Here is a 26,827-nt window from a genome sequence, read left to right on the forward strand (position 1 = left end):
TATTGTTATTATTATTATCATACCTACTATTTCTATTTATTTACATACTATTATATTCAGAAGAGTAATATATTATATCATACTATTATACTATTATTATTATACTGTTTATTTAGATATTATTATATATACTATCATATTATATAATACTATTTTTTTGTTTTCCTTTCATATTGTGCTACTGAACTTTGCTTGAGAAATAAACCATTTAAATGTAAAAATGTCTAAAATCTTAAAAACAAACAATAAAAACATTGACTTCCGGTCGCCTCCTCCCTCACCTGTGGAAACTTGACTCGTCAGATATATAAATTCCTCCCGCCGCTGCTCGCGAGCAGGAGCTCCGTAGTGTCGGCACCAGAACCGGCCGAGCCTCCGCTGACCCTCCGCCCTCCCTCCGCGGTGGAAACATGGCCCTGAGCCGGCTGGAAAAGGCGCAGGTATGGCTCTTCAGGGCGGTCATGGGAGCCTTCTTCCTGCTGTTCCGGCTCCTGTCCCCTCGGAGACCCGCTATGTCCGGGAAGAAGCTGCCGCCCGTCGGGAACCCGCTGCTGCTCGTGTCGGCGACGGAGCTCGCCAAGAAGATCCGGAGAAGAGAGGTGTGTAACCGGCCAAACTAGTGGACAACCGCGGCAGCACAGACGACACTTCAGTCTGATAAATAATCTAAATAATCTCTATTTAATGCAACATTTGAGGGTGCTCAGTCTCTCTAATCTAACAGGCTTAAGTCAGTTTATTCTTAATTTCTTACATCTCTGCAGCTTGTGTTTCAATGAATAAATAAAGCATTTTACAGCTGCAACTCTGCTCCACTCTTTCAGATTTACCTGCAGTTTTTATTTATTTATTTATTTATTTCAAAGTCTTTATAATAAGACAGTAGCACCTGTGGAATAACAACACCTGTGCTTTTTATCATTATACTCAAGATAAGGAATAAGATGCTCCTTTATTACAGCAGAAAAGTGGAGAGCAAACATAGAAGAAGCATCAATAAGAAACAATAAATAAACTATAATATGGACAGTATAAACACAGGGAAGTATAAAATATAAGAATAACTGGAACCATATATACATTTTTTTTAATTAATTACATAGTGGAGACCATAGAAGCAGGTGCTCTTTAATGTCCCTGCAGCCTTTTATGAGGCATGTGATCTTAAATTTGATTGTGTTAGACTTTTGTGTTATTTTATTATGTGCATGACACAGTTATATATTAGAGAGGGGGGGAAACATCATTAAACACTGTAATATAAATACTATAAGCTTCATACATGTGTTTGTTTACGGTGTATTGTGCAGGTTGCTTTTATGGTGAAACAACTACTTATTTTTTAAAATAGATTATTCACCCGAGTCGTTTTTAAGCAAAAATGCACTAAAATGATTTTTTATTTAATAAACCATGTCTCACATATTCTAAACAGAATAAAAATAGATGAATGAATATAATGAAAATCACTGCAGCTCTTGTGTACTGCACGTCAATGTTCATTACTATGTGAGCAGAGGAACATTAAAAAGTTAAATTAATATTTTTCCCAATACTTTCATCAGAGTTCGTCCACCTTTTCCAATGTCCAATTCAAGCACTGTCAAAGTCCATTTTCAAGGTTTTCCAGCACCTCACAGCTTTGGTAAATTACATATTTATACGGCTACGTACATATTGAAAATTATTATTTCACTTTTTTATCACGTGGAGATTGAATTACTCTATAGAACATATGCAATTGTGTTTCATAACACCAGAAGGTGTTAAACACATTAAATCTCTATTCTATAGCTTTTTGTTGTGAAAGAAATGCAGATACAATTTCAAGCATTTCAATTAGTTTATCCAACATTCAAGCACTTTTCAAACCTTGAAAACACAACATTTAAGCATTTTCAAGGATTTCAAGCACCCGTACGCACCCTGTTTCATTCTTCACCTGCAGGAACACACTGCTGCTTTGATCTGACTCTGTCCTGTGACCTGTTTTTCTGTCCTGTGACTTGTTTTTGTGTCCTGTGACCTGTGTAGATGTGCACCTGTAAAGTCTTCTTAACTCTAGTGTTTCTGCAGGTGTCGAGTGTGGAGGTGGTGCGGGCTTACATCGACCGGATCCAGGAAGTCAACCCTTTTGTGAACGCTGTCACCAAAGACAGGCAAGAAAAAATCATTCCTCCTTCTCTGACTTTTAGTTTGATCTATTTTTTTTACCAGCCACGGCAGTGACGCTGGTGTGGCGACCCAAACAACTCCCCTCCAAGTCTAAAGACGAGTGTGGTCCGAGCAAAGGCAGCAAAAGTGGGGAGGTAGAAAGTTGGAAAGAGGCCAAATCTGCAAAGATTAGTCGATCGACTGAAAGTTAATCAGAAAGCTATTTTGATAATCAGATTTTACTCATTTATTTATGCAAATGTATGTTGGCTCTCAAATGTGAAGTTGTTGCATTTGAAATTATATCTTTTTCCACGATTTTATGACATTTTATGGTCAAAACACAATTAAATAATGTTTTGAGAAAATAATGGCAGATTAATTGATAATTAAGATGAACTTTTGTTGCAGCCCTAAGGTGCTCCTATGTTTATTTTATTAATAATTATTCCTCTTGTGAGTGTTTGGAGCTAAATTATTCTTTTCACTGGTCTGAAACGTACCATCATCTGTCATATTTGATACATTTTTTTGGCAAACTGAAACAGAAAATCTGAAATTTGTTACAGAAAACTGTATATTATAATTAAATTAAGGGTATTTAAAGTTTCCAATACGATGCATAACCTTGAATATTATCTAATCCTATCAAAATACTTTCTTTTTAATCACAAATAAGACAGAATTGGGTCAACTAACTGATTTCTCTCTCGGTCCAGGTTTGACGCTGCCCTACAGGAGGCCTCCCAGGTCGACAAGCTGATTGAGGAGGAAACTGGAGGAGAGGAGGTGCTGGAGGACCGACTGCCTTTACTTGGAGTCCCTATGTCTGTCAAAGAGTCCTACGGCCTCCAGGGTAACTTCCACAAATCTAATCTTGTTCTGTTTTTAGCCTTTAGATGATACTAGTTGTATTTAAAGTGTAAATCCGGCGTAAAAACATCCTCTCATGGTCGTTTTCAGCTCTTACATACATCTAATAAGTCAGTGAGGCAGTTTTTTTCATGTATAAACTATTAACGGAGAAAACCTAGCCGCTAACCGCTAACAGCTGGACGTGGCTAACACTGATTAGTTTAGGGCAGTAAAACGTCTTTTTTAACCACTAATCCTGCAGTAGCATGAGAAGAGTCCCTACACAGAAGACAAAGCACCAATGAGCTCCTTCCTTTTGGCTTTACTTTGGTAATGCACTTGAATGAACTTTACAATGAGAGGAGCTGGTACAGGGGCCAGTATCTAAGTCTTTAAAACACTCTTTTAATAAACTCTGGGTTCACTAACTTGTTGGTGCTTTCTTTTATATGTAGGGACTCTTATCAGGCCACTGCAGAGGTTTGCTGTTATTTTGAGCCGTATTAGTGGTTAAAAAAGACGTTTTAATGCCTTCACCGTACTGCCCCGAGCTCTGCAGCTCAAAGATTTTGCGCCGGAATGCCACTTTAAGTACCTTGACACATCTCCCTCCTGTAGGGATGCCCTTCACTACGGGTGTGGTCTCCCGGCGAGGAATCACGGCCACCGTGGACTCTCCTCCGCTTGCCCTGCTGAAGAGAGCGGGGGCCATCCCAGTGGGCGTCACCAACACCAGCGAGCTGTGCATGTGGTCCGAGTCCCACAACCACCTGCACGGCATCACCAACAACCCGTACGACCTGGAGAGGATACCTGGAGGCAGTTCAGGTTGGAAATTGTTGGTTTAAACTTTTAACTAGCGTTGAAGAATCCAATCCTCTTTTAGTGGAAGGGACCGGGCGGTTGACAAATTCAGAACAGCTCATTTCCTCCAGGAATAGCCCTGGTGCTGGCTGATAATCATATTACAGGACACTGCAGACACAAACACAGAGGCTCTGGCCCTCGTTCCTTAAAGGGACAGATCTGATTAGACCGAGGGGGTTCTGGTTGTTGCTCCAGAAAAGGTCGCCTCCACGATCTTAAGATTTATTGTGCCTCTTTCCTCTGCTGTCCTCTCCAGCCTGTGCGATGCTGCCACAAGGCTACGCACCAGGTTGAATAGATGGTCTCACATTACCTTTAGACTCAAATCTCTTCACTGACTCCCTGTTGCATAAAGGGTCCAGTGTAAAGGTCTTCCTCTACCTTACAGAGCACTGCACAGTCAGGCTTCTGAAAATGTGGCTGAGGTACTACTGCCTTTGAGTCTGTGGCAACTAAATGACGTTATGCTCGGCGTGTTCCCCTACCAGTCTGCCGTTTCTGTGAATTCCTATAAAAAGGCAGATAAAGACTTAACTGTTTGTATGCACCTGTCTGCACTTCATGAATTATTATGTCATTTGATTTGTTTTTTCATGATATATTGTGTTTCACTTTTTGATCTTGTGGCTCATGTGGTCACTTTCTCTCATACGATTACTTTCTTGTATGTTTTATGCCAGGGTGTTGGCAAGCTTTTTGATATAAAGTAACACTTTTACACTTTGTGTGCCATATCAACGTCTACAGCGCCCGCTCCAGAAGCGTAATTTTCCCCACCTGCGCTGTGAAGAAGGCGCGGATACTATCCAGTCAGAGGCTGAGCAGGGTGGTCATCGTAAATGTATTGATGTCCAAACAAAGCTTCAGGAAGCTATAACAACCTTTTTATTTATGCTCTGAACCCATGAGACGGCACTCTCCGTTCAACAAAGAAGGCAACACTGAATTACCGTTCCTCGAGTCTTTTTCTTTAACTGACCATGTAGTTGGTTTAGAAAAAAAAGAAAATGCTTCATGAAGCTATATGAACCATTTTTTTATTCTTTTCTGAGCCAACTAAAGGGCGCTCTCCGTTCAACAAAGAAAGCAACACTGAATTACCATTCCTGGAGCCTCTTTCTTGAAACGAAGAGCACCATGTAGCTGGTTCAGAAAATAAGGAAAATGCTTCATGAAGCTTCATGAAGTTTCATTTGGACATCACCGGGGAAAGGTCCGTAAATAACAAGCAGTGCACCTGGAAGTGGCTGTGAAAACGGTCATTTGGCATGCAGATGAGAAAGCAAAAAATTCTTGCACACTTGTTGCTAGTTTGGTTAAGCTAAACCTGTGCCCAAGGTTGCTAAGCTGTTCTATACTCTTACAAAGCACTTTTGTGACGTATGTCAGTGAAAAGCGCTACACAAATACATTTTACTTACTTATTGTACTAAAAGTACTTTATGTTTTTAACTATTATCAATAAACAAAACTGTAGATAAAGCAGAGAGAGTGGACTCACCCAAGTATCTCTCCCCTCTCAGGTGGGGAGGGCAGCATTCTGGGAGCAGCCGGCTCGGTCATCGGTGTGGGCTCAGACATCGGCGGCAGCATCCGTATGCCCTGTTTCTTCAATGGAGTATTCGGTCATAAGCCCACTCCTGGTAAGAGAAATTTGAAATGTATAGTTATGCATCTCATCTTTATTCAGTGGGCTATTGCAGTATCCGCTGTTGCTCCCTAACTTGTGTGTTTCTGCAGGTGTCGTGTCCTCTCAGAACCACCACCCTCCGTGCACTGGCAGACATCAAGAGTACATCAGCGTTGGTCCCATGTGCCGCTACGCAGAGGACCTGCTGCCCATGCTCAAGATCATGGCGGGACCCAAGGCTGACATGTAAGAACTCAGATACATTCAGATCTCTAGAAAATAGTTCCAAGACTTTGCTTGTGTACATATGCAGTTTTTATGTAGCCAGACTTGGGCTGTGAGAGGCTTTTCTCACGGTCGGAAAACGTGTCCTTTTCAAAGCAGACGCTGTAACATTTCAATAGGTTGTATAAACAACTTGTTGAGATGCAAATGTGGATATCATCAGGAGGAACATGCACATGCATAACCATACAAGGCTGCCTGCTCCCCTCTGTGTGTGGGAAAGTTTAACCTACAAAACTTTACAGAAGAAAAAGGAGTCCTGCTGTCCAAAGTCAGCAGAAGTTCAGCAGTGTATGTAGTCGTATTAGAGAAGCTGACACTGTATAATTGTATTAACACAGCAGCCAGTAGCATGTCAACAAGAGCAGGGTTGCAATGTCAGTCATAAAAAAGAGGCAAAAAAAATGTCTTCCTTAAGTAAAACGGTCCATAGTTCTCTCTGTTCTGTTCATTCCTAGGCTTCCTTGGGTTACATTTAGGGGAATTAGATGCAAATATGACATCTAGAAATGTAAATAATGTCTTAATTGTCTCAAATCATCATCAAGTGAATGCAAATAACTACCACAAGTGCCTCACAGGGCCAAGAGTCTGGCATACGACCACACCCTCAGTGGGTGTAGTTCAAATCTTTGAGGTGAAATGGTTCTTTACGCGCGCGTGTGCACAGGCTGTCCTTAAACACGAAGGTGGACCTAAAGAAGCTGCGGTTCTTCACCATCCCTCACGACGGCGGCTCTCCTCTGACGACCCCCGTCAGCAAAGAGCTCATGGAAATTCAGAGGAAGGTGCGTTTAAATCTTGGGCAAACAGTTTTCAACATGAGTGCTGGAAAACCAGGCGTGTCAGTAGGGTTTTAAGGATTAAAAGATCTTTGTGTGATGTTCCCCAGGTGGTGGAGCGTCTGGAGGCCGACCTCGGAGTGAAAGTCCAGGAAGTGCGTTTCCCTGAGCTTCGCTACAGCTTCCAGATCTGGGACACATACATGGGTCTTCCTGACAAAGAGGGGAAGGTAGGAGGCAGCGAGTGTTTTCTCAGTTTTCCTCGTAGTAGAATGAAGATTATCAGGAAAGAGAGGAGGACGGAAACGGGCACTGGTTACTTTGCTGTTGCCAAGAATCCCTGTTGAAGAAGTGAAAGGAAGCAGGCCAAGTCTTAGTCAGAGCACCTATTGTAGTCTGCTGCCAGAAAATGTTCACTAATCTGTCTAGCTGCCAGGGCACAGCATACCACACACTGGAAATGTTCTATTTTACAACTCTACAATTGTGAAGGTCTCACGTATACTTTATATTTCTACTCCTTTTCATTTCAGAGGGAAATACTTCATTTTTACTTTTCTGCATTTAGTTACAAAACATATAACTGTGTAATAAACCTATAACATACTGTACCACACACTGTTAAAGATTAAACCAGTGCTAAATACTGGCTCCTATTTGTTGGGACTCACTGTCCTAACAGAAAAGGAGAATAATACTGTACGCTAGAATGCACATTAAGGTCAGTGCATGTTATGGAGGTGTGACTGGAATAGGGGTTTAACAGAGGACAAAGTTCAGTGCCACAATACCTTCTTGAATCTGGAAAGTGGATTTTAAATACATTACTTCAGGCATCGAATCATGCAGACGATTCACAAAGAAAGCTTGTGTTTCTCTAACGTTTGGTGTGAATTATAATGCTTCTGTTTTAAAGTACTTCATGACTAATAAACCACTTACTTGTTTTAAATGATGGTGTTGAGAGAACACACTCCCAGTGGGAACAAAGAGGAAACAGTAAATAGAAACCACATGGTCGATCGCCTTGGTGAAGGGGAACAGTGTTACACTAAAGTACAACATGCACACTTTGTGTACTTTATGTGGCCTTTGTGTTTAAAATGTTTCCGTCTCTTAGCCTCCGCAGCCGTTTGCCGAGCTGATGGGGGAACCAGGACGACCAGTGTGGCCTCTGTGGGAGCTGCTGAAATGGATGATGGGGAAATCAGACCACACTATGGCTGCTATCGGTAAGAATTCACACAAACAAACAAACAAACACACACACACACACACACACACACACACACACACACACACACACACACACACACACACACACACACACACACACACACACACACACACACACACACACACACACACACACACACACACACACACTTAAAAGAAAGAGTGAGGCCATGTCACAATAATATGTCAAAAGTCATAAAAAGTCATAGTTTGGTAGTTGCTCAATTAAGAAATTAATACAACTCAACTTATCATGAAATAAAAAGTTACAAAGTGAAGAAATTATCTAATTCTAAATTTAATTATTATATAATTTTGTATAAAACATTTTGAAAAAGTATAAAAGAAAATTTCTAATTTTATATATTTTAATTATTTGTTACATTATTTTACAAATTGTTTCATGTCATTTTTTAATTTATTCAATATTTAACAATTTGGGACACCATACAATACTGTGCAACATGATACATTTAAAAAAATAGATGTAATATTTGTGCGTGCGTGTGTGTGCGTGCGTGCGTGTGTGTGCGTGCGTGTGTGTGTGTGTGTGTGTGTGTGTGTGTGTGCGTGTGTGTGTGTGTGTATGTGTTCAGGTCTGGCCCTGGTGGAGATGACTCACGTGTCCAAACCCTCGCCTTTCATCATCCAGAAGAAGGAGAAGCTACAAAAGGAGGTGGAGGAGCTGCTCGGGACGGACGCTGTTTTTCTTTACCCCTCGCACCCCAGGGTGGCTCCCAAACACCACCACCCGCTCTTCAGACCCTTTGACTTCGCCTACACAGGTCAGTCCTCATCACTGGCCCAAAGTGTGAAGAAGCATGCAGGAGTAATGACATGGAAGCTCAGCGATGCAATAGATGAGTTCCTCATACAACCCCAATTTAAAAAAGCAGAACTGTCCCTTTAAAGTGTAATTCCAGCGCAAAATCATCCCACGGTCATCATATAAGCCATCAAGACAGTTTTTTTTCTATAACTATTAACAGAGAAATCCTGGAGAATCGCTAACAGCCATACGTGGCTAACACTTATTAGCTCGGGGCAGTACGGTGAAGGCATTCAAACGTCTTTTTTAACCACTAATACTTGTCAAAATAACACCAAACCTCTGCAGCAGCATGAGAAGAGTCCCTACACATAAAACAAAGCACCAACAACATAGTTAGTGAACTCAGAGTTCATTAAAAGATTGTTTAAAGACTTACCAACTGGCCCCTGTACCAGCTCCTCTCATAGTAAAGTTTATTCAAGTCGATTACCAAAGTCAATCCCAAAGGAAGGAGCCCATTGGTGCTTTGTTTTATGTGTAGGGACTCTCATCTGAAGGCAGTTTTCTTGATTATGTTTTAATACTTTTGAACTAAAACCTGGGAACTATTACAGCCCTTTCTCATTCGGGACACAGTCAATGATATCTCTATAACTCATACTCCTCCATCAGGATGAAAGTCTTATCTGTATTTCCACACGCTCACCCCTTCTTCTCTACCTCCAGGTATAATCAACATCCTCGGGCTGCCAGTCACTCAGTGCCCTCTGGGTCTGGGTAAGGAAGGTCTTCCCCTGGGCGTGCAGGTCGTTGGCGGAAAGCTGCAGGACCATCTGACCCTGGAGGTGGCTCTCTACCTGGAGAAGACGTTCGGAGGCTGGAGGGACCCCGGGGCAAACTAAAAAACCACACAGTGACAGCCGTTACCAAACCTCCAGACTGGAGCCGGTTGGATTGAAGACCGCGGTACTCTCTTACCTGCCTCGCTGCTCGCTGTAGAACAAAGAGATGCAATCAGATCGCTGAATGTTTGAGTGGAAGTGATTTCTCCACTTAATGAGTTGTTCCTATAAGTCAGTCGTGATTCATATCATTTAACCTCTTCGGGGTCGATAACGTCAGGAGCACAAGCTTTAAAAAAACATTTTTATATTAGTGGAAATTGAGCATTCACATTACCACACAAAAAACAAGGCTTTTGTGCTGTTCATAACCGGTGTCTATGTGCTAATGTTTGATAAGGGGCCAGCGTGCAGGGACAGACAGAAGTCCTGTTTTTTAAACGCAGATACCAAAGTTTTATAGAACTTGAACAATTGAGTTTGTCCTCGTTTTTGGACTGACACCTGTACAGTTGGGTGTGTGTGTTTGTGCAGTAGATTGACAGTTTCTACACTGAACAAAATTGCAACACATTTGTTTTGAGTTTTTCACAAGCTGAAGTCAGAGATCTAAGACTTCTGCTCTGTAATCAAAAGGCCTTTTTCGCTCATATCCTGTGATAAAACAGCACATTTTAGAGTGGCCTTTTATTGCGACCAGCCTCAGACACACACCTTGGCAATAACCATGTTATCTTATCTGCATCTTGATATGCCAAACATCACCTCACATCAGGTGGATGGATTATCTCGGCAAAGAAGTGCTCACTAACACAGATTTAGACAAATTTGTGACAAAAGATTTAAGAGAAAAAGGCCTTTGTGTACATGTAAAAGTCTTAGATCTTTGATTTCACCTCGTGAAACATTGGGCAAAAGCAGAAGTGATGCGATTATATTTTTGTTCAGTATAGTTTCACGCTCAAGCGACAACGTTCAGGGTTTTAAAGGCCCTGCACACACCCACACAGGTGTTTCAGTTGTTAAAACTAGACTGCCGCTCAAGTTCACGCTTAGTGGAGCGAAGTTTTATGTTACCTGACTCCACGTGCATTAAAGAATCATAAAGGTATAGTTTGTCCTGTGTGGACGGGTGCAGCTAATCTAGAGAGGCGACAATCGAGTGTGGTCAGGACGTGCTCACACCTGAGGAGGTCAGACTCTTTAAACACCGGTGTTGGGGTGGAGTTTGTTTTTTCACTGATTAGAAGAAACCTCTGGGGGCTTGTGCAAGCAGCTTATAACAACCCATATCTAAGCGTGTTGTCAAATGGCGTAGCAATTATCGCAACAAGGAAAAAAGGTGACGTAGTTGTAACAGCCCCAGGTTGGGTTGGTGGATGGGTCAAACAAACAGGACGTTTTCACACAGGGGACCAGAGTTTGTGACCCGAGTGAAACCAAAAATCAACAATGACTTTTTTTTTAAGTCAACCAACTTCAGTCCGTTACGTCTGCGATTCATTTAAAGCCAACCCATGATCTTTTTCTACTCCTGAACAAGTGTTTTTGTTGCTTAAACCGAAGCCACAGTTTTTGTTAAATAACGTTAAATACAACGTTCACACGGTCACCACAGTCCCGTGCTTCAGACTGCCATTATGTGGCCGTGATGTCATTTAAAAAAAATCTTTGGCAATCGCCCTAATTCGTCGTTTAGTTCAGGAAATCAGGGACGTTGACTTTAACACACTGACAAAAGCTTTGTGGTGTGGTAATGTGAATGTTGCATAATGGCAGTTAATCAATTGTGGTGCCTGTTATTTGTTTTTTTTGCTGCAACTAATGTTTCATTTAATAAAAATAAGAAGGTCTGAATCTTTCCTCTCATTTTTAACTTCACCGCTTCTTAAAACAAAAGACTGTTTTGTCGCAGCAGGGCCGGTGGTTTGTCTTTTTATATAAATAATCCACCTGGCCTCGTTAAATTACTAATTAAACTGATTCTCACTCACTGAAGAAATACAGAAACATCTAACTTCAGAGGACGCATTTGTCACTGAGTGCAAACATCTTAACTTTACACATTTTCCTAATTAAAAACTAGTTTGACAGTTTGGGAAATACACGTATTCACTTTCTTGCTGAGATGAGAAACTGGTTACCACCCATGTCCGTACAATAAAAGTAAAGCTACATCCAGCAGTGGATTAACTTAGCTTAGCAAAAAAAAAACAGAAACTAGGGGAAACCGGCTAATCTGGATCTACCCAAAGGTCACAGAATCCACCTACCGCTCTCCAATAGCTCACTAATAAACACATTGGGTCTGTAAATATGTCAGGTTGTGGTAACACAGGGGGTTATCTGGGATCATTTCTTGGCTGAGCTATTCCTTCACTGTTTCTTAGAATAGGTAAAATAGTGTAATCCAAATTAAACGCGAGTGAAGTCCCATTTAGGCCAAAATGCTACTGATATGCCTGGCTTCATGTCAGTGCACAGGAATTTAAGAAACACCCACACATGGACGGGAGGGTAAGGCACACAAAAAGAAGTAAGAAGGATGAGAGACGCCTCCCTGGAGTCTGTTGTCATTTTATTTTCTTCCCTTCTTTGGAAAAAGGATGAAAAATCGATGAAAACATCTACCAGAAGGCTCCAAACAGAACTTGACAGCATTGAGAACTCGTTTTCTGACGGTCACCTCGAGGATGATGGTCGTTATTGTTCTTTCTTTTTTTTTTGTCACAAGCCATGATTCCGTTCTGAAAGGTAGAAGATAAGCTGCAAATGTGACATTCATACAGAAAAAAATACAGACAGCTCGTCCTTTCTTCTTTCTAGACACGTGACATGCTTGTACGTCACCGTACAAATGTTGAAAGGTGCCAGTTCGTGACAGTATTTCCCCTGCTCAGACTCGTATAACTCGCTCACCCCCCCTCCTGACCACAGCATCATTCAGGAATCGGACGTGAATTAAAAACTGAAACAATAGAGGGGTAAAAAGAAACAACCAAACAAAAAAGTACAGAAATATTCTTCAAAGAGTCCTGCATTTTGGCGGTGCAGGAAAAGGGAGGACCTTTCTCTCCTTGACGACCTCTCACCTGCCCAGTGCGTGATTTGGCCCAAATGTATATGCAAATACTTGTAAGTGTGTAAACATGTTTTTTTTTTGTTGTTGAAGTGGATAAGAAATTTGGGGTGTGGGTGATTTTGAGCAAGCAAGCCACCTCAGGAGGTATTGGTGATGGGTTTGTATTTCTTGAGGCGGGTCCACTGTCCTGTGGAGTAGTTCATTTCGAAGACTGTGTCCACCAGCATGGTGGTGCTGCCTGTGCCGTCGGCTTTGGGCAGGACCTCCGTGTGTTCGCTCAGCTTGATCTGGATGATGTCCCCCTGCTCCGGGCACGGGTTCTCTGGAAGACAGACAGGAGGAAGCAGGTTATGATTGGTCCTACCAGGTTTGCGTGTGTTTAGGAACCATCGGGGACGACTCTTGTGATAATATTTATTCCACTGGTTTTCAACTAACTAAAAGAGAAGGAGTCTCTGTCTGTCCTTTAGATTGTCGACTTCACACTCAGCTACTTTATTAAGTGCAGAACATGTTTATTATCAGTGGGTTATGTGCACATTGGGTAGTGCATTGAGAGAAGACCCCTATTAACTGACACAGTACATTAAAGGACAGATGAAGACGGAGAAACTGGAGATGTTACATTGTAGCTAACATTTTAAGCATCAACCATGTCACTTTTGGAATCAACTAGGGATGGGCACGATGGGCATCAGTTTCTCGAGGGCAACTCCAGTACTCTTTTTCCCAAATTTGTTTTTTAGAACACAACACAACTCCCTGCAGGTAAATGATGCACAGCATACAGCCTACCCAACACCTACTGCTTATTCTCAATCAAAACAGTCACAGTTACCCTTTAAGGATTTATTTTTCACTACCACAACCTCAAAACATTGTTTCCTCACAAAAAAGTAATTAAATTCACTTTCTCATTCTGTTCATGTAGGTCAGACAACTCTCGGCTGGTGAGGCAAAGAGCCAGTTCCAAAAATTGAAGGTGTTTGTGTCTCCGGTCGAGCGCATCGAGTTAATCTGAGACAAGGACTACTCGAGGAATCAATCACTCACGCCCATTCCTAGAATCAACACTTTTGTTTGCTGAAATAGCCAAATGACGCGTATACTCTAGGAGTGTCTACCCAAGGAAGTGCATGGTTGAGTGTGAAGTTGTTTGGACAAGCAGTTCGCAGGAAAGCTGCGGGCATCAAAACTGGAAGCCGAACAATCAGTCCCTTCCAAACAGGCAGGTTTTAAACACTGCACTCCTTGAAAATGACATTTGATATGACCTTCGTTGCAATATTACTTTTCATGCTAAGATGGAAGTTGATTAAGCGAACAACAACAACAACAAGCGATTGAAAATAGATATGTCAATAATTAGCTTAATCCGGTCTGCATATCTCCATGGCAATGTTTCTTCTTTCAGTTTTTTGATAAGGCTCATTTGCAAAAGGCTATGCATTAAAAGTAGCCTGCAAGGTAACAATTAACTTCTCAGTGACACAATAAATTGGCAGTGCTTGCACATTTGAATCAGTCACTCAGTAATGGACAGGAATTGTGTGAAAGATGAGATTACTCCTGTACCTCTGGATCCAGCCATGAAGCCCAGGATCAGGGCCTTCTCTGGTCTGGTGACCTTGTTGGCCGTCTTGAACATCTCCTGTGCAGCGTACATCTGGTCTCTCTAAGGAGCAGAAACAACAAGTTTAGCGTACTGAGGAAAAGACTGAGAGATTAAACAGAACAGATTTGATAATATTCAAGTCTTAATTGGAGCTTTATGTCATTTTAATTGTCTTTCAACGTCCTACGTTCTCCATCTCGCCCTTACCGTGAGTGACAGATTCTTTTTGGGCTGTGGCTGTGGTGGCGTAGGGGTTGGTGTCGGGGTGGGAGTCTGAGGTGTGCTGGGAGGCTGGGTGGGGGTCTCCGGCTGGCTGGCGGTCGCAGCAGCTGGGGGCCCGTTGTTGGCAGGGGTGGAGACCGGCGTACTGGGGGACGTGGGGGTTGCGGGATTCGCCGTGTTGCTCGCGTTGTACATAGGCGTCCTCTGTTTGTACTGGCCTGGTAAGGTGGCGGTGGCGCCGGCGCCTGCTGTTGCCGACTCCTCTGGTTGGCGAGCCGACTGCAGCGTCTCCCGTCCCGAACCACCGGCATTCGCTACAGGAGTGTGGTGAAGACAAGACATTGTGAGGTCGAAATGGTGCTCTGCCTCTGTGAAAGCACTGTGGCCAAGGATACATGAGGTTCATTTTTGTTAGAGCCAACAATACAAAGCTTTGTGGTCTTGTCTAACCTGGCTGGGCCTCGGAGCTGGGAATGTAAGAGGAGGAGGGAACCATGCTGGGTGTGGCCGGTAGGTAACTGGTCGAAGGCAGAGGATTTTCATTCAATGCCCCCAGTTTCTGAAAAACACAATAGTATTTGTTACGATAGAGCCAGAGAAAAACTGATGCGACAGAGAGGGGGAGGAGGTAATATGAGACGAAACAGGAGAAAAGTGGATTCTTTGAGGGATTTCAACACTTGGAGTCAAGTACCTGTGCGGACACGAGGCCGGCAGCGTAGTCGGGTGTTGTGTTTTCCACCACTGCTTCTTCTTTGGCTGCTTTCTCTCCAGCCTCCGTTTCTGCAGAAGAAGAAAACATTAATTCCAACTGATACATTCATGGTGTAGCTCTTAGACTTGGGTTGACGTAAGGCTGGAAATGATTACCCAAAGTCTTTCTTCTTCTCTTGGCTTCTCTTCCAGCTCCCACCATATCCAGCTCTGAAATATCTAACAGCTGATAAGGAGAAGAAAAAGGTCAATCGTGAGAAAATTCTGCAAGAACAAGACAATAAAACAAAGGGGCAAAATTGTGAGGGGAAATAAAACCCAACCGACATGATGGATACGATACAGCAAGTTTCGGAAAGCTGACATTACCTTGACACCCCTCTCCTTACGCAGGGGCGTCCGTGCAGGGGCAATAGGTGTGCGGTTACTGGGAGGGCTGAACATACTGGGGGCAGTGGGACTGCGGAACGGGGCCTTGGGAATCCCCTTTAGAGGAGCTGTGATGCAAATATTCACACATGCATCAGCATCAAAATGACAGAAGTCAGAATAAAAAGTTTCTTGGCTATCATCTGGAAAAAGGGATGCATTTATGTCTCAACTTCTGTTATTAAAAGAACTGAAAGAGCAGATGTGTGGGAGCATTTATTGATCTACTCACTAGTAGTGTCAATTTTCTTGACCAATCCTCTCCCTTTGGCGTGAAAAGGCACTCCGGCTGTCTTTTTTAGCTGTTGAGCCGTCTCTGTGGCTAGAATAGAAAAGAAAAGAATACAAAAATGAACAATTGCAGTTTATTCCAATTGATATATTTTGACTTGAGCCACCTCTCCGGCACCTTTAAATACCAGTATGTGTTAGTTGAAGTTCAAACACACTTACATTTCTGTAGTAGCTCTGCTCTGAGGGTTGCACTCTTGGGCTTCCTCTTCAGCTGGAAATGTTTGACGGGGGGTGTGAGGGGTCCCACCAGAGTGGTCAACGCACTCTTGTTCAGGTACTGGCACTCCAGAGGAAGCATGGCAGAGGCTTCGCACTCGCTCACTGGGGGGTAGAGGAGGGGACTATTTACCAAAAACTTTTAAAATTTCATCTGAATGAAACCACAACATACGACACCGAAAAATCATTGTCAAATGGTATAAAATGTCATATGTATTTTTCTATATTGTTTCAATCACAATATCGAAAAAAAACAGCAGCCAATCTATGTTATACGGCAATATTTCTGTCATCTGGACGATGCTTTACATTCTGTTCATTTTGCACTAAAGTTCATAATAAAATGTGAAAATTCTCAGTACTTTTCATTTGTCAAGTTTTAATTACACAGGAAAAAAACCCTGCTATATTGCGATATATATCGTGATCGAAATATGAAACGACCTATATCAGGATAGAATATTTTGGCCATTTTACCCAGCATAAATGTTTCAGATATAAATATTTTCTATAACCTCAGTTTTATTAGTGTTCACTCAGCTCGACTTTGTGTCCCAGCTATAAATGTTTCATATAATGGTGTCATAACCAGTGATAGTTATTAGGAAGAGGAACTCCCATACTCATCAGCCAAAGTACTCCATGTTTGTCTACACTTAGCCACTTTGGTGGTTAACCAACCATCACTTTGAGGTGTTTTTTTTTACCAAAACAGTAGTGCAAATACTACTGTTTAACTACATTTGTTACATGCAATTAAAAAAAACAACTTACACAAAACTATGTGACCATATTCCTGAGTACAATATTGAACACCAGCTGCTCCATTAAAATGTTTCAGGGAACAAGCTGAGTGACATGATAAAATGTATTCTTACATCATCAATTCAATCATAATGCTATGAACGCATCTTATTTTTTTTTCAGAGCAAGGCTAGGCTGAGTACCAGATCAGTAGTGGTGTGTTATATTTACATTTTTTAATCCATGGATTCCTACCTTTCTCCCTGAGCTCTCCAAGAATATCCTGCACATTTGGATTCTGCTCCTCCAAGTCCAGATTGAGAGAGCCTGTCTCTGGGAAGGACTTGAGGATGTCTGCAACCATCAGCACCCAGGGCTCTGAATCCACCGTAGCCAGCTGGATGATCTCCGACAGGGCCTCCTTCATCTGGCGAGGAAGGAAGGAAGACGGCGTTAATGAAACCACTTTAAGGAGCATTATAATAATAATACATTTTATTTGTTAAGTGCTTTTCAAAAGGTACTCACAGACAATGTACATACAGTGATAACATAAAAAATCGATACAATTAGCAACAAGCAGGCTACAAGTGAGTACATTAAAAACAAGCAGGCTATATTTAAAAAGCAAGTTACTGTAAAAAGATGTCAAGTGAAACGGCTAAAAAGCAGGCACATTTAAAAACAAGTCGTGATGCAATAGAAATAGTGGATTATTGGGGGTTGAAGGCAATTCTGAAAGATGGGTTTTGATTGGTGATTTGAATGTGTGCTGGTCAGTGCAGTCACGGATAACAACAGATTACGACAACACGGTTATCCATCAGTAATAATGCGAAAATATATAAAATTAGTTCTTAATTTCTTTATATTTTATATACAGTTTGCTCCCAACACTTCTGTTCTGTGAGGATTTTAACTTACACTTATTTTTCCCACTTGCTGAGTGCAGTCTTTTATGTCCTTTAAATGTATATTGTCCATATTTTTTTTATTTTTTTATTCTTTAACCTTTATTTTTCCAGGAAAGTCCCATTGAGATTGAAAACCTCTTTTTACGAGAGAGTCCTGGCCAAGAGGCAGCAAAAGTTTACAAAGTTTCAATGTACAGACAACAAATAAAATTATAAAAAACAATTACGAGTAAAGAAGGTCGTCTCAAGTGCTCTCAGTCTAGATTTAAAAGCATTTAAAGAAATCAGTTCGGTTAATTTCCTGTCTTTTTGCAGCGTGTTCCAGGTAGAAAGAGCAGAGTAGACGAATGCGCTTTTCCCAGTTCTGTTCTGTGAGGATTTTAACTTACACTTACTTTTCCCACTTGCTGAGTGCAGTCTTTTATGTCCTTTAAATGTATATTGTCTGTGCGGGCAAAAGGAACAGACAGCAACCACTCATCATTTGAACAGTGTCCCAGCCTCCTGGTGGACAAAGAAGGCCATCCCACTCGAGAATACAACTCACAATGATGAGTCAGGGCTCTACAGTTAGTTATGAACCTCAGAGAAGCATGATAGACAGCGTCAATCTTCCTTAGATATTGAGCTGAGGCGTTCATATACATCAGGTCTACATAATTTAAAAAGGATAAAAATGTTGGGTGACAAGTTGCTTTTTCACCTCAAAAGAGAAACAACATTTCTGCGGATTATTAAAGTTTGCACTTATGACAGATAAGAAATATTCTAATTTAGCTTTTTTAATAAGAAGTGCATTTGTTCCTAAGTTGCCTAAAAGTAGTCCAGTCAGAGGCAGAGTCTCCTTTTCCGGCTTCGGCCCATGCCACATTACGTTGATGGACGACATCTGACAACTCTGGGGAAAACCAGGGGTTTTCTCGTCCCTTTACCCTGAGTTTCCTAATAAGAGCCTGTTTATTTATAATTTTCACAAATGTTTCCTTAGAGAATGTCCAAGTTAGCTCAACATCTGGAAAAAGCCCTATATGCCCCCATATTTATATAGTTTCCAGTATATTGCACATGTTGTACAGTGTGACCGTCACATTGCACAGTTTTAACCTCTTTTGTTTTCTATGTATTCGGCACTACTTATTGTATATATTATTCTGTACTTATTGCACAGTGGGAAGGAGAGAAACGCATGTTTGATTCCTCTGAATGTCCGGCACATATTGCAGAAATTGACAATACAGCTGACTAAAATATCTCCCTTCTTCCACTACTAGGTAGACTATACATGCTATTTTAAAGGGTCGAGAAGAATTAGATCTCAGAGCAGATAACTGTGCAGATTTGACTGAATATGCATGAATATGATGACGGGTGTGTAACGTTTAAGGCAGCTAAACCTGTGATATGTGTGACCAGATGCAGGCACCGCCCTCCAGCTCAGTCGCTTAGCTCTCTCTTGTGCCCATCCCACCATAATGTCTGAACCAGACCCGCTGAGGCTAATGTTTCCCGTTGTCGCTGGTTAAACCCCCGCTGAACAAAAAAACCGCAAGTGTGTTAGCGTCAACAATCGTGTAGGTAAATAACGTTAACGACGTAACGTAACGCCAGGATCAAACGAAGGAATATCGTTGGTTTCTAACGTTACGCTAACTGAGCGATATTAACCGCCGCATAGATAGCTTACAAATTAGCACGGCAACGCTAACTAACTGACATTTATTTTAAAAGTGCGGTTCAACGTTTTCACCGGCTGTTTGAAAAACCCACAAGAACAAACAAAAAAAGTTTCTATTTAGTGCAACTTTCGCAAATTAAGCTCCTTAGTTAAGCTGTGTACTTAAGTTAACGGCTCTTTTACCTGTCAGGCTAACGGCTGGCGAACGCATCGCAACCCAACGGCTCTCTTTTTAACGGTCAGGCTAACGGCTAGCTAGCACATAGCAACTCATCTCGTCAACGGGGTTAACTGTCAGGTTAGCGAACGTAAAGTTACCCAAGGGTTCTGTTTACCGACAGGCTAACGGCTAGGTAACGCATAGCAACCCCAATGGCTCGCTTTAACGGCTGGCTAACGCGTAGCAACCCACCTCGTCCACGGTCCGCCGCGGAAGATGCAGCATCCCGAGCAGCAGTTTCAGCTTCACCGGCGGCGATAAGCTCGAAAAGCACAGCCGTATGTTGTCTATTACCGACACGGTGAGTAGGGAAGCGATGCTCGGGGGCGTCCAGAGCTCGTCCGTGGATCCTAATTTGTTGTGAAGCCACAGGCCGGTGTCGCTGTCCTTCATCGACGCCATCTTGGAAAAAGAAGTGTTTTGAGTTCGGGCATTTTAACGGGCTACCTAAGAAAACAGCCAGGACCCCGCCCACACCGGGGTCAGAGCATTTGACAACATTGAGTCTGCAAATGTTTAAAATACAAAACACGAATTCACTATTAATTAAACGGTCATTCCTCGGGTTTGATCAGTTTTGGTTCTACATGTACTGTGTTTTTATTGATGAAGTTAAAAGGGTGTATTTCGCTTCACACACTGTCAGAAAGGTTCACTTTATTCATTTTTTGCTCACTTAAAAATACATTATTATTATTATTATTGTTACTATTATTATTATTATTATTATTATTATTTTTAAGTATTACTATGGTACTACAGTACCAACTGGACCAAAAACCCCTTAATACAATGCTCCATCAGGCTACCAACTTGACAGCTTTTTGAAAAAGTGGGCAAATGACCTGAGATAACTTATGAATTGGCACTGTCAATAAAATTCAATTCAATTCAATTCAATACCAACTGCAACTCTTTGTGGTCCCAGGTCAGTATCCCACTTTGTCGAGTGAATAAATTGAATAAAGTGAACCTTTCTGAAAGTTATGTGAGAGGCGAAATACACCCTTTTAACTCTAGCAGTGCTCCATTAGGCTACCAACTCGACAAAGTGGGCAACTGACCTGAACCACAAAGAGTTGCAGTTGGTCACTGAATTCAATTACATTTTTTTGACAGTGCCAATTCATAACAAAAGTTATCTCAGGACACTTTACATATGGAGTAGGTAAAGACCACACGCTATGATTCTTGGTAATTTGATGATTGTAATTTAAGATAAAATAAGGAAAAATGATAATCCTTTATTAGGCCAACAGTGGGGACATTTTAAGTGTTACAAAAATAGGGTTAACACTGGGAATATGCACTAATTGGTTGTCTCATGTAGAGAACCATGTCTTGAAAAGATGCCTAAAATAAGAGTGGGGGGTTTTATGTTGACGTCTCAAAACAGTGCAAATTACAAAAGTATTACATTTACAATTATACAATATGTACACTTTATGCACTCTAAAATTATATACATACATGGCATGTAAGCAGCATTTTAATGTGGTATAGACTAGTGATAGACCGATACATCGTCCGGCAGATTATTTTTTTACGTGTATCTGCATCGGCCGATGCAGGCTGCTGCGCTCGCCGATAGTTTTTTCCCAGCATTATTAACAACCAGGCGTCCACAGACAGCTCTGTGTTGCTGGAGACGCTTTTTAGACGCTTTTAAAAAAAATAAAAAATAAATTGAGACTTGTTACATTTGTTATCATCTTTGTGTAATTTTTATGATGTAAATTGAGGGAGCAAAAGTAGCATCGGCTGCAAATATCGCCTCAAGAAAATCGTCCGTATCGGTTAAGGATGATGAAAATACAAATTGGTATCGGCATCTGCCCTAAAGAATCCATATGGGTTGATCCCTATTATAGGCCTTTTCCATTACTAGGCAACAGCCTTGGTCCTTGTTAACTTCCTGTCAAGCTAATGTCATTCACATACACTACAAGGAATCAAACTTGGACACATTTAGAATGTTTCTGTTTACAACTTTAAAAAGGTCTATAGCTGGTCGAGAGGGAACGTATTATTACTACTTTACATACGCCAGATACTTATATTAATCTGCAGTATAGACCTCTTCAATGATGTAAACAAACATTTAAAATGTGTCCAAGTTGGATTCCAGTTGCAGTGGATGTGAATGACATCAGCTGACAGGAAGTTAACAAGGACCAAGGCTGTTGCCTAGCAATGGAATTCCATTAAAAAAAAGTCTATACGCCTATATATAATAAAGTGCCTCAAAATTGCACTCGAGCACAGATTGATATAAATGTATAATTGCACGTTTATGAAGGCTTTTATTTTGAATGTTTTCCCCGGAAGTCTTGGTTACGGTCCCAAGAGTAAACGTTGGATGATCACCACGCATGCGCACTCCCTTAATCCACATTAAACAATCCTAGGTGGGCATTTTGCGCTGATCTGGTGTTCTGCTAAATATCATCGACTGATTCACGGTAGGTTACCATGCAGTCTGTTTATTAAAGTAAAATGATCCATTGTAGACTGTATTTTTAAAAATATATTGTATATTTACCGATGAACACTGGACTATTTTCAAACAAAGCCTGTCAGATCTACTGACTGACGGCCCCAAAGGACATTTTCCGTTGTTGTATTTAAGCAAACCACAGTTTTATCTCTTATCCCATAAGGTAATACAAATCCCATCACCACCATGGCGTCCAGTGGATATCTGCAGGCAGCGGGGCTCCTTCTGGCGGTCCAGCTCCTGTGTCTCGGTGCAGCTGATGCGGATCAGGAGACTGGGACTGTCATCCCTGCAGAAAGTAGGTGGATTTGAACATCTTCTGCCGGTTCACTGCAGGGTTTTAAGTGTTTGTCAGATTAAAAAGCTATTTGCTTCTGGTGTTTCCATAGTCTAATGATCTCCAGAGGTTTTCAGGGGGACTAGTAGGTCATGCTATTTGGAGTATACAGTATATCACAACATGAAAATGGGCCCCTTTCAAACAATGCAGAGGTTTAAATGCACATACCTGTTTTTGCTTTACAGCCACCTTTGGGGATAACCGTAGTGAAAAAACACTGTGATCTAGCCTTCTCCACAGCTGTGTTTACTATTTTCAAGATGAAAATCTGAACATTTACACCACTATACACAACTAGAATAAATGCCAGGTGAATAATATCAATGTAAATAGCTCCAAACCCTTAAATGTCCTCACTAAGTAAAATGCAATGAAAAAAAAAGGTGTTTTTTCTTATTCCTGTTGGGGCAATGATTAATAATAACAACAACCAATGTGTTGTGAGCAGTTTTTAAGATGGTTGAGATGTTTATTGCATTTGTAAAACAAAAATAAAAATATCTATGTACTGTCATAATGCTAGTAACATGGTAATATGCCGATATGAAACATATAATATTTGATAAGTTTTTTGTTTTTGTAAATTTATTATCTTTTCAAATCACTTGTTTATCATTAAATGACAATTTATCCTTTTTATTGAGCATTTTACACAGTAAAAATCACAGTAAATTCATACTAATGAAATATATATATTATATGTAATAACATTAAATGTATCATACTAACAGCACTAAATGATCAGAAGTTTGTTTTTCCCCTGTGTATTGAGTTAATAGTGAATTTTAAAAAACATTGGCTTAGCTTCACTTCCTTTACCATAAAAGGACAAAGCGGACGAGCATGTTTTAAGAAAATTGTTTGACCCTTAACACACTTATTTTGTTGTTTAAATATACATAAATTACACTTCTAAAACTATTATTTGTCAGAAAAATATGCCTACTTAAATGATAAAAGTCACCACACAGAGGCATCATGTCTGGAGGGACATTTTTTCTCACTAACTTCTTTAAGGAGGCAAACTAAAACAGCACAGCGACATCTTTAGCATAACATAACAAAACCAAATAGCAGAGATGCCTCTTCTGGGCGATATTGAAGAAGGGAGATATTACTCTTCAAAATGATGTAAAAATGTCTGTTGTATATATTTCTCTGTATCGTTTAACCAGCGGGTGAACTGCTTTACTGCAATATTTACGTCATTTGGACAATGCATTGCACTCCCATCCTTGCTTAAAGTTTAATTCAAAGGCAATAAAACACGTTCTTGCTCAGTTCAATACACTCAGAGTTTTTGCTGCTACAGTCCCACTTGGTCTGGTGTGACCACTAGCTTTTGGTCGCTAACATTAGCTTATATAAGCAAACCGTAGGTAAATATTGCTGTGTAGCTAACTGACACATCTGATTACTAACTATTTGTAAATGTCCTGTTTCCAGGTCGCCCATGTGTTGACTGTCATGCATTTGAGTTCATGCAGAGGGCACTGCAAGATCTAAAGAAGACCGCCTTCAACCTTGATGCCAGGGTAGGTGAAGTTTGATGATTAATTAATTTTGATAATTGCATCGTCTCTCATGTCAAAGTGTCAAATGCTCCTTATTCTTCACTTGTATGATAATTGTGACTGTCAAGAGTCTTTGAACATTTGATTAATTGGTTGGATGATGGTAGGTTGATATCAGAGGTTTTATGATATCCTGTCCTTTTACACACATATTGTATGTTATGTGATCTTATGTGGGAGGTTTCACAGGTTAAAAAAAACACAAGATGAAGGACACAAAATGACCACAAAGAGACAGAAAACATCCACAAATACACACACAATGACTACAAAGAGACACAAATGACTACAAAGAGACATAAAAATGACCAAAAAGAAACACAAATCACTACAAAGAGACACAAACCAACCACAAAGACACACACAATGACTACAAAGAGACACAAAGCATCTACAAAGAGACACAAAACAACCACAAAGACACACACAATGACTACAAAGAGACTCAAAGCATCTACAAAGAGACACAAAATGAACACAAAGGGACACAAAACATCCACAAAGAGACACACATGACTACAAAGAGACACAAAATTACCACAAAGAGACACAAAATGACCACAAAGAGACACAAGACATCCACAAACAGACACACATGACTACAAAGAGACACAAAATTACCACAAAGAGACACGCATGACTACAAAGAGACAAAAAATGACCAGACACACAAATATACCTCAGAGACAAAATGACAAAGAAGACACAATTGGATCACAAAAAGACACAAAACATCCACAAGGTGACACAAAATGACAACGGAGACACATATTTACCCATAAGAGATACAAAAAGACCACAAAAAAAGACACAATTACCACAAAGACACACAAAACCATGAGAGGACGCATAAGGACGGTAAAGCAACACAAAACAGGCTGTGTGTCCTGCTGTAGAAGAGGTGGTGGGTCTTTCACATGTGTGTGTCATGGCAGTGACACGTTGTGTTGTCCATCGCAGACAGAGACGCTGGTGCTGAGGGCGGAGCGGCGGGCCCTGTGCGACTGTATGCCCACCAACTCACTGCGCTGAGGACGCTTCCACCCGTCGTCACGGCGACAACAACCCCGTCCTCAACCTCGACTCATGTACAGCGACTTTCATCTTAACTTATTCACGCAATAGGCACTTTATTTTCTTTGTGTTGAGTGACGCTTTGATTTGAAACCATGCATCAGAAGGCATGTTATTGTTTTTTTTGCCTTATTCGGGACGACTTTTATACCACTGATGTTTTGACATCGTGAAACACGGTCGTTTGTTTTCATCGTCATAGGATTCAGGTCCGTCTCCTATGAAGCATAAACTATTTTTTGTACTTTTTAGTATTTGACTGTATAACGTAGATACAGTAGAATGCATCGATACATCTGTTCGTTGAATGTGTTGTATGAGATGAATGTTTACGACGATTATTCACATCAAACTGTAGCATCACGTGGAATTTATTTAACTGCTCGAAATGTTTCAATGACACTTTCAAATTATTCAATTACCTGATTCAGTTGTTGATTTGCAGAAAAAGGAAAACCTATTTAACAGTTAGAATGTTATTTTTATTTGTGATAACCATGAAGATGTTTTTGTAAAGGGATCAGCAGAAGTTCACACAATATTTTCAGACTTTTTCTTTTTTTTAGGCGGAAAAATATAAACTTGTAAGTCTCGATTTAGCACAGCACTGTAGCATGAATTTACAGCACTTTTTGTTAACCTGCTGTTAATGTAGATTGTATGTATAGATTCTGTATATGTACACAGGGTTCTCTGTCTGACAAAGGTGTATGCAAGAAGAACGATATATTATCAAATTCACTGCAATAGGAGGATAGAAACGTGCAGGGGGACGGAGATAGAATAAAAAAAATGTCTTATTGTTGCTTGTTCATGAACAGTATACTTTGTTAACATTATGTCACCATGTGCCCCATTTATTGTCTTAATGTTGTACCTATCAATAAAAACAATGAATGATCTGTACTGCTTTTATCAGTTTCTATCTGGCGAGGTCTTTACTCACAGATCACACTGGAATGAAGACTCAGCAGTGTGGGTTTGTGCTTGCTTCAGTTAAGACACATTCATTCATTCATTCATTCATTTATACATTGGCCCTCTAGAGCTGATGCTCATGATTTTTCACTAGAGATTAGTCTGCCTATAGCAGTGGCGGATTCAGGCAGTTTGAAGGGCAGGGGTGAAAACAAAAAGGGCAATTCTGCACAACATGGGCCCCACCAGCGTGCACTGTGATGCATCAAATATGATGAAATCGTCCTCATCCTTGATTGAGATCAGTATCCGGTTGTTAAGTCTGACGTAACACCCTTTCAAAATATGATTTACGGGTCCAAACGCTCTTTGAGTGTTGTGCTGTTGGCCAAACAAAACAAAACATCTTAAGATCGTGATAAGCATTTTTCTCTTTCTTTGACATTTTAAAGTAAACGATCCATCTATTAATCACATTTGATAGATGAATGCATAATGAGTATAACAACTTAGCATTAGAAAAAACAAGTGTCAAGTGTTGTTTAAACACTTGGGAGTGAAGGCAGGTCATGTATTCAGATGGTAGAGGGCTCCCCCTCTGTTAACTTCTGTTCATTTACCCATGGTGCAGTTCTGCAGAGCCTCCACCCTGTCAGAGCAGTGTGTGTGCCTCCAGTCACAGAAGTGATGTATTTAGGTCTTGCTGTTTTAGCTGACCTCATCCTCTCCCACACACCTCTTTATTTATTTACAACGGGGATTACGGCATGGAGAAGACAACCTGCAGTACTATCATCTACACCAGCAGGAGGAGCCCTAAGTAAAGGCATGACGCCAGTTGTGTCGCAGCAATGCAGCACTCTCCACACACTC

At 40.9% G+C, this 26,827-nt stretch overlaps 3 protein-coding genes across 4 annotated transcripts; 2 read left to right on the forward strand and 1 right to left on the reverse strand.

Moving 5' to 3' along the window:
* Window positions 1-343: 343 nt before the first annotated feature.
* Window positions 344-11,276, forward strand: faah2b (fatty acid amide hydrolase 2b). Its single transcript, XM_083936761.1, has 11 exons — window positions 344-599; window positions 2,077-2,159; window positions 2,874-3,010; window positions 3,628-3,837; window positions 5,400-5,519; window positions 5,617-5,752; window positions 6,462-6,579; window positions 6,684-6,803; window positions 7,694-7,805; window positions 8,406-8,594; window positions 9,308-11,276. Exons 1-11 carry the CDS (start codon window positions 411-413, stop codon window positions 9,481-9,483), a joined length of 1,590 nt encoding a protein of 529 aa, XP_083792887.1. The 5' UTR covers window positions 344-410; the 3' UTR covers window positions 9,484-11,276.
* A 756-nt stretch (window positions 11,277-12,032) lies between these two features.
* On the reverse strand, window positions 12,033-19,970 carry nelfa (negative elongation factor complex member A). Its single transcript, XM_083937327.1, has 11 exons — window positions 19,744-19,970; window positions 16,998-17,169; window positions 15,939-16,100; window positions 15,718-15,807; window positions 15,426-15,553; window positions 15,213-15,282; window positions 15,037-15,125; window positions 14,793-14,901; window positions 14,328-14,656; window positions 14,081-14,180; window positions 12,033-12,827 (listed from the first exon to the last, which is right to left on the reverse strand). The coding sequence occupies exons 1-11, from the start codon at window positions 19,951-19,953 to the stop codon at window positions 12,643-12,645; spliced, it is 1,644 nt and encodes a 547-aa protein (XP_083793453.1). The 5' UTR covers window positions 19,954-19,970; the 3' UTR covers window positions 12,033-12,642.
* nicol1 (NELL2 interacting cell ontogeny regulator 1) lies at window positions 19,162-25,884 on the forward strand. Of its 2 annotated transcripts, none has more exons than XM_083937329.1 (4): window positions 19,162-19,227; window positions 22,212-22,346; window positions 23,835-23,923; window positions 24,923-25,884. In XM_083937329.1, exons 2-4 carry the CDS (start codon window positions 22,235-22,237, stop codon window positions 24,992-24,994), a joined length of 273 nt encoding a protein of 90 aa, XP_083793455.1. In that variant the 5' UTR covers window positions 19,162-19,227; window positions 22,212-22,234; the 3' UTR covers window positions 24,995-25,884. The 2 variants fall into 2 exon arrangements, with proteins under 2 accessions (XP_083793455.1, XP_083793454.1); XM_083937328.1 differs by lacking the exon at window positions 19,162-19,227 and adding an exon at window positions 21,941-22,013.
* Window positions 25,885-26,827: the final 943 nt, after the last annotated feature.

The sequence above is a fragment of the Echiichthys vipera genome (assembly GCF_963691815.1).
Source record: "Echiichthys vipera genome assembly, chromosome: 22".
In the NCBI taxonomy this organism is placed as follows: Eukaryota; Metazoa; Chordata; class Actinopteri; order Perciformes; family Trachinidae; genus Echiichthys; species Echiichthys vipera.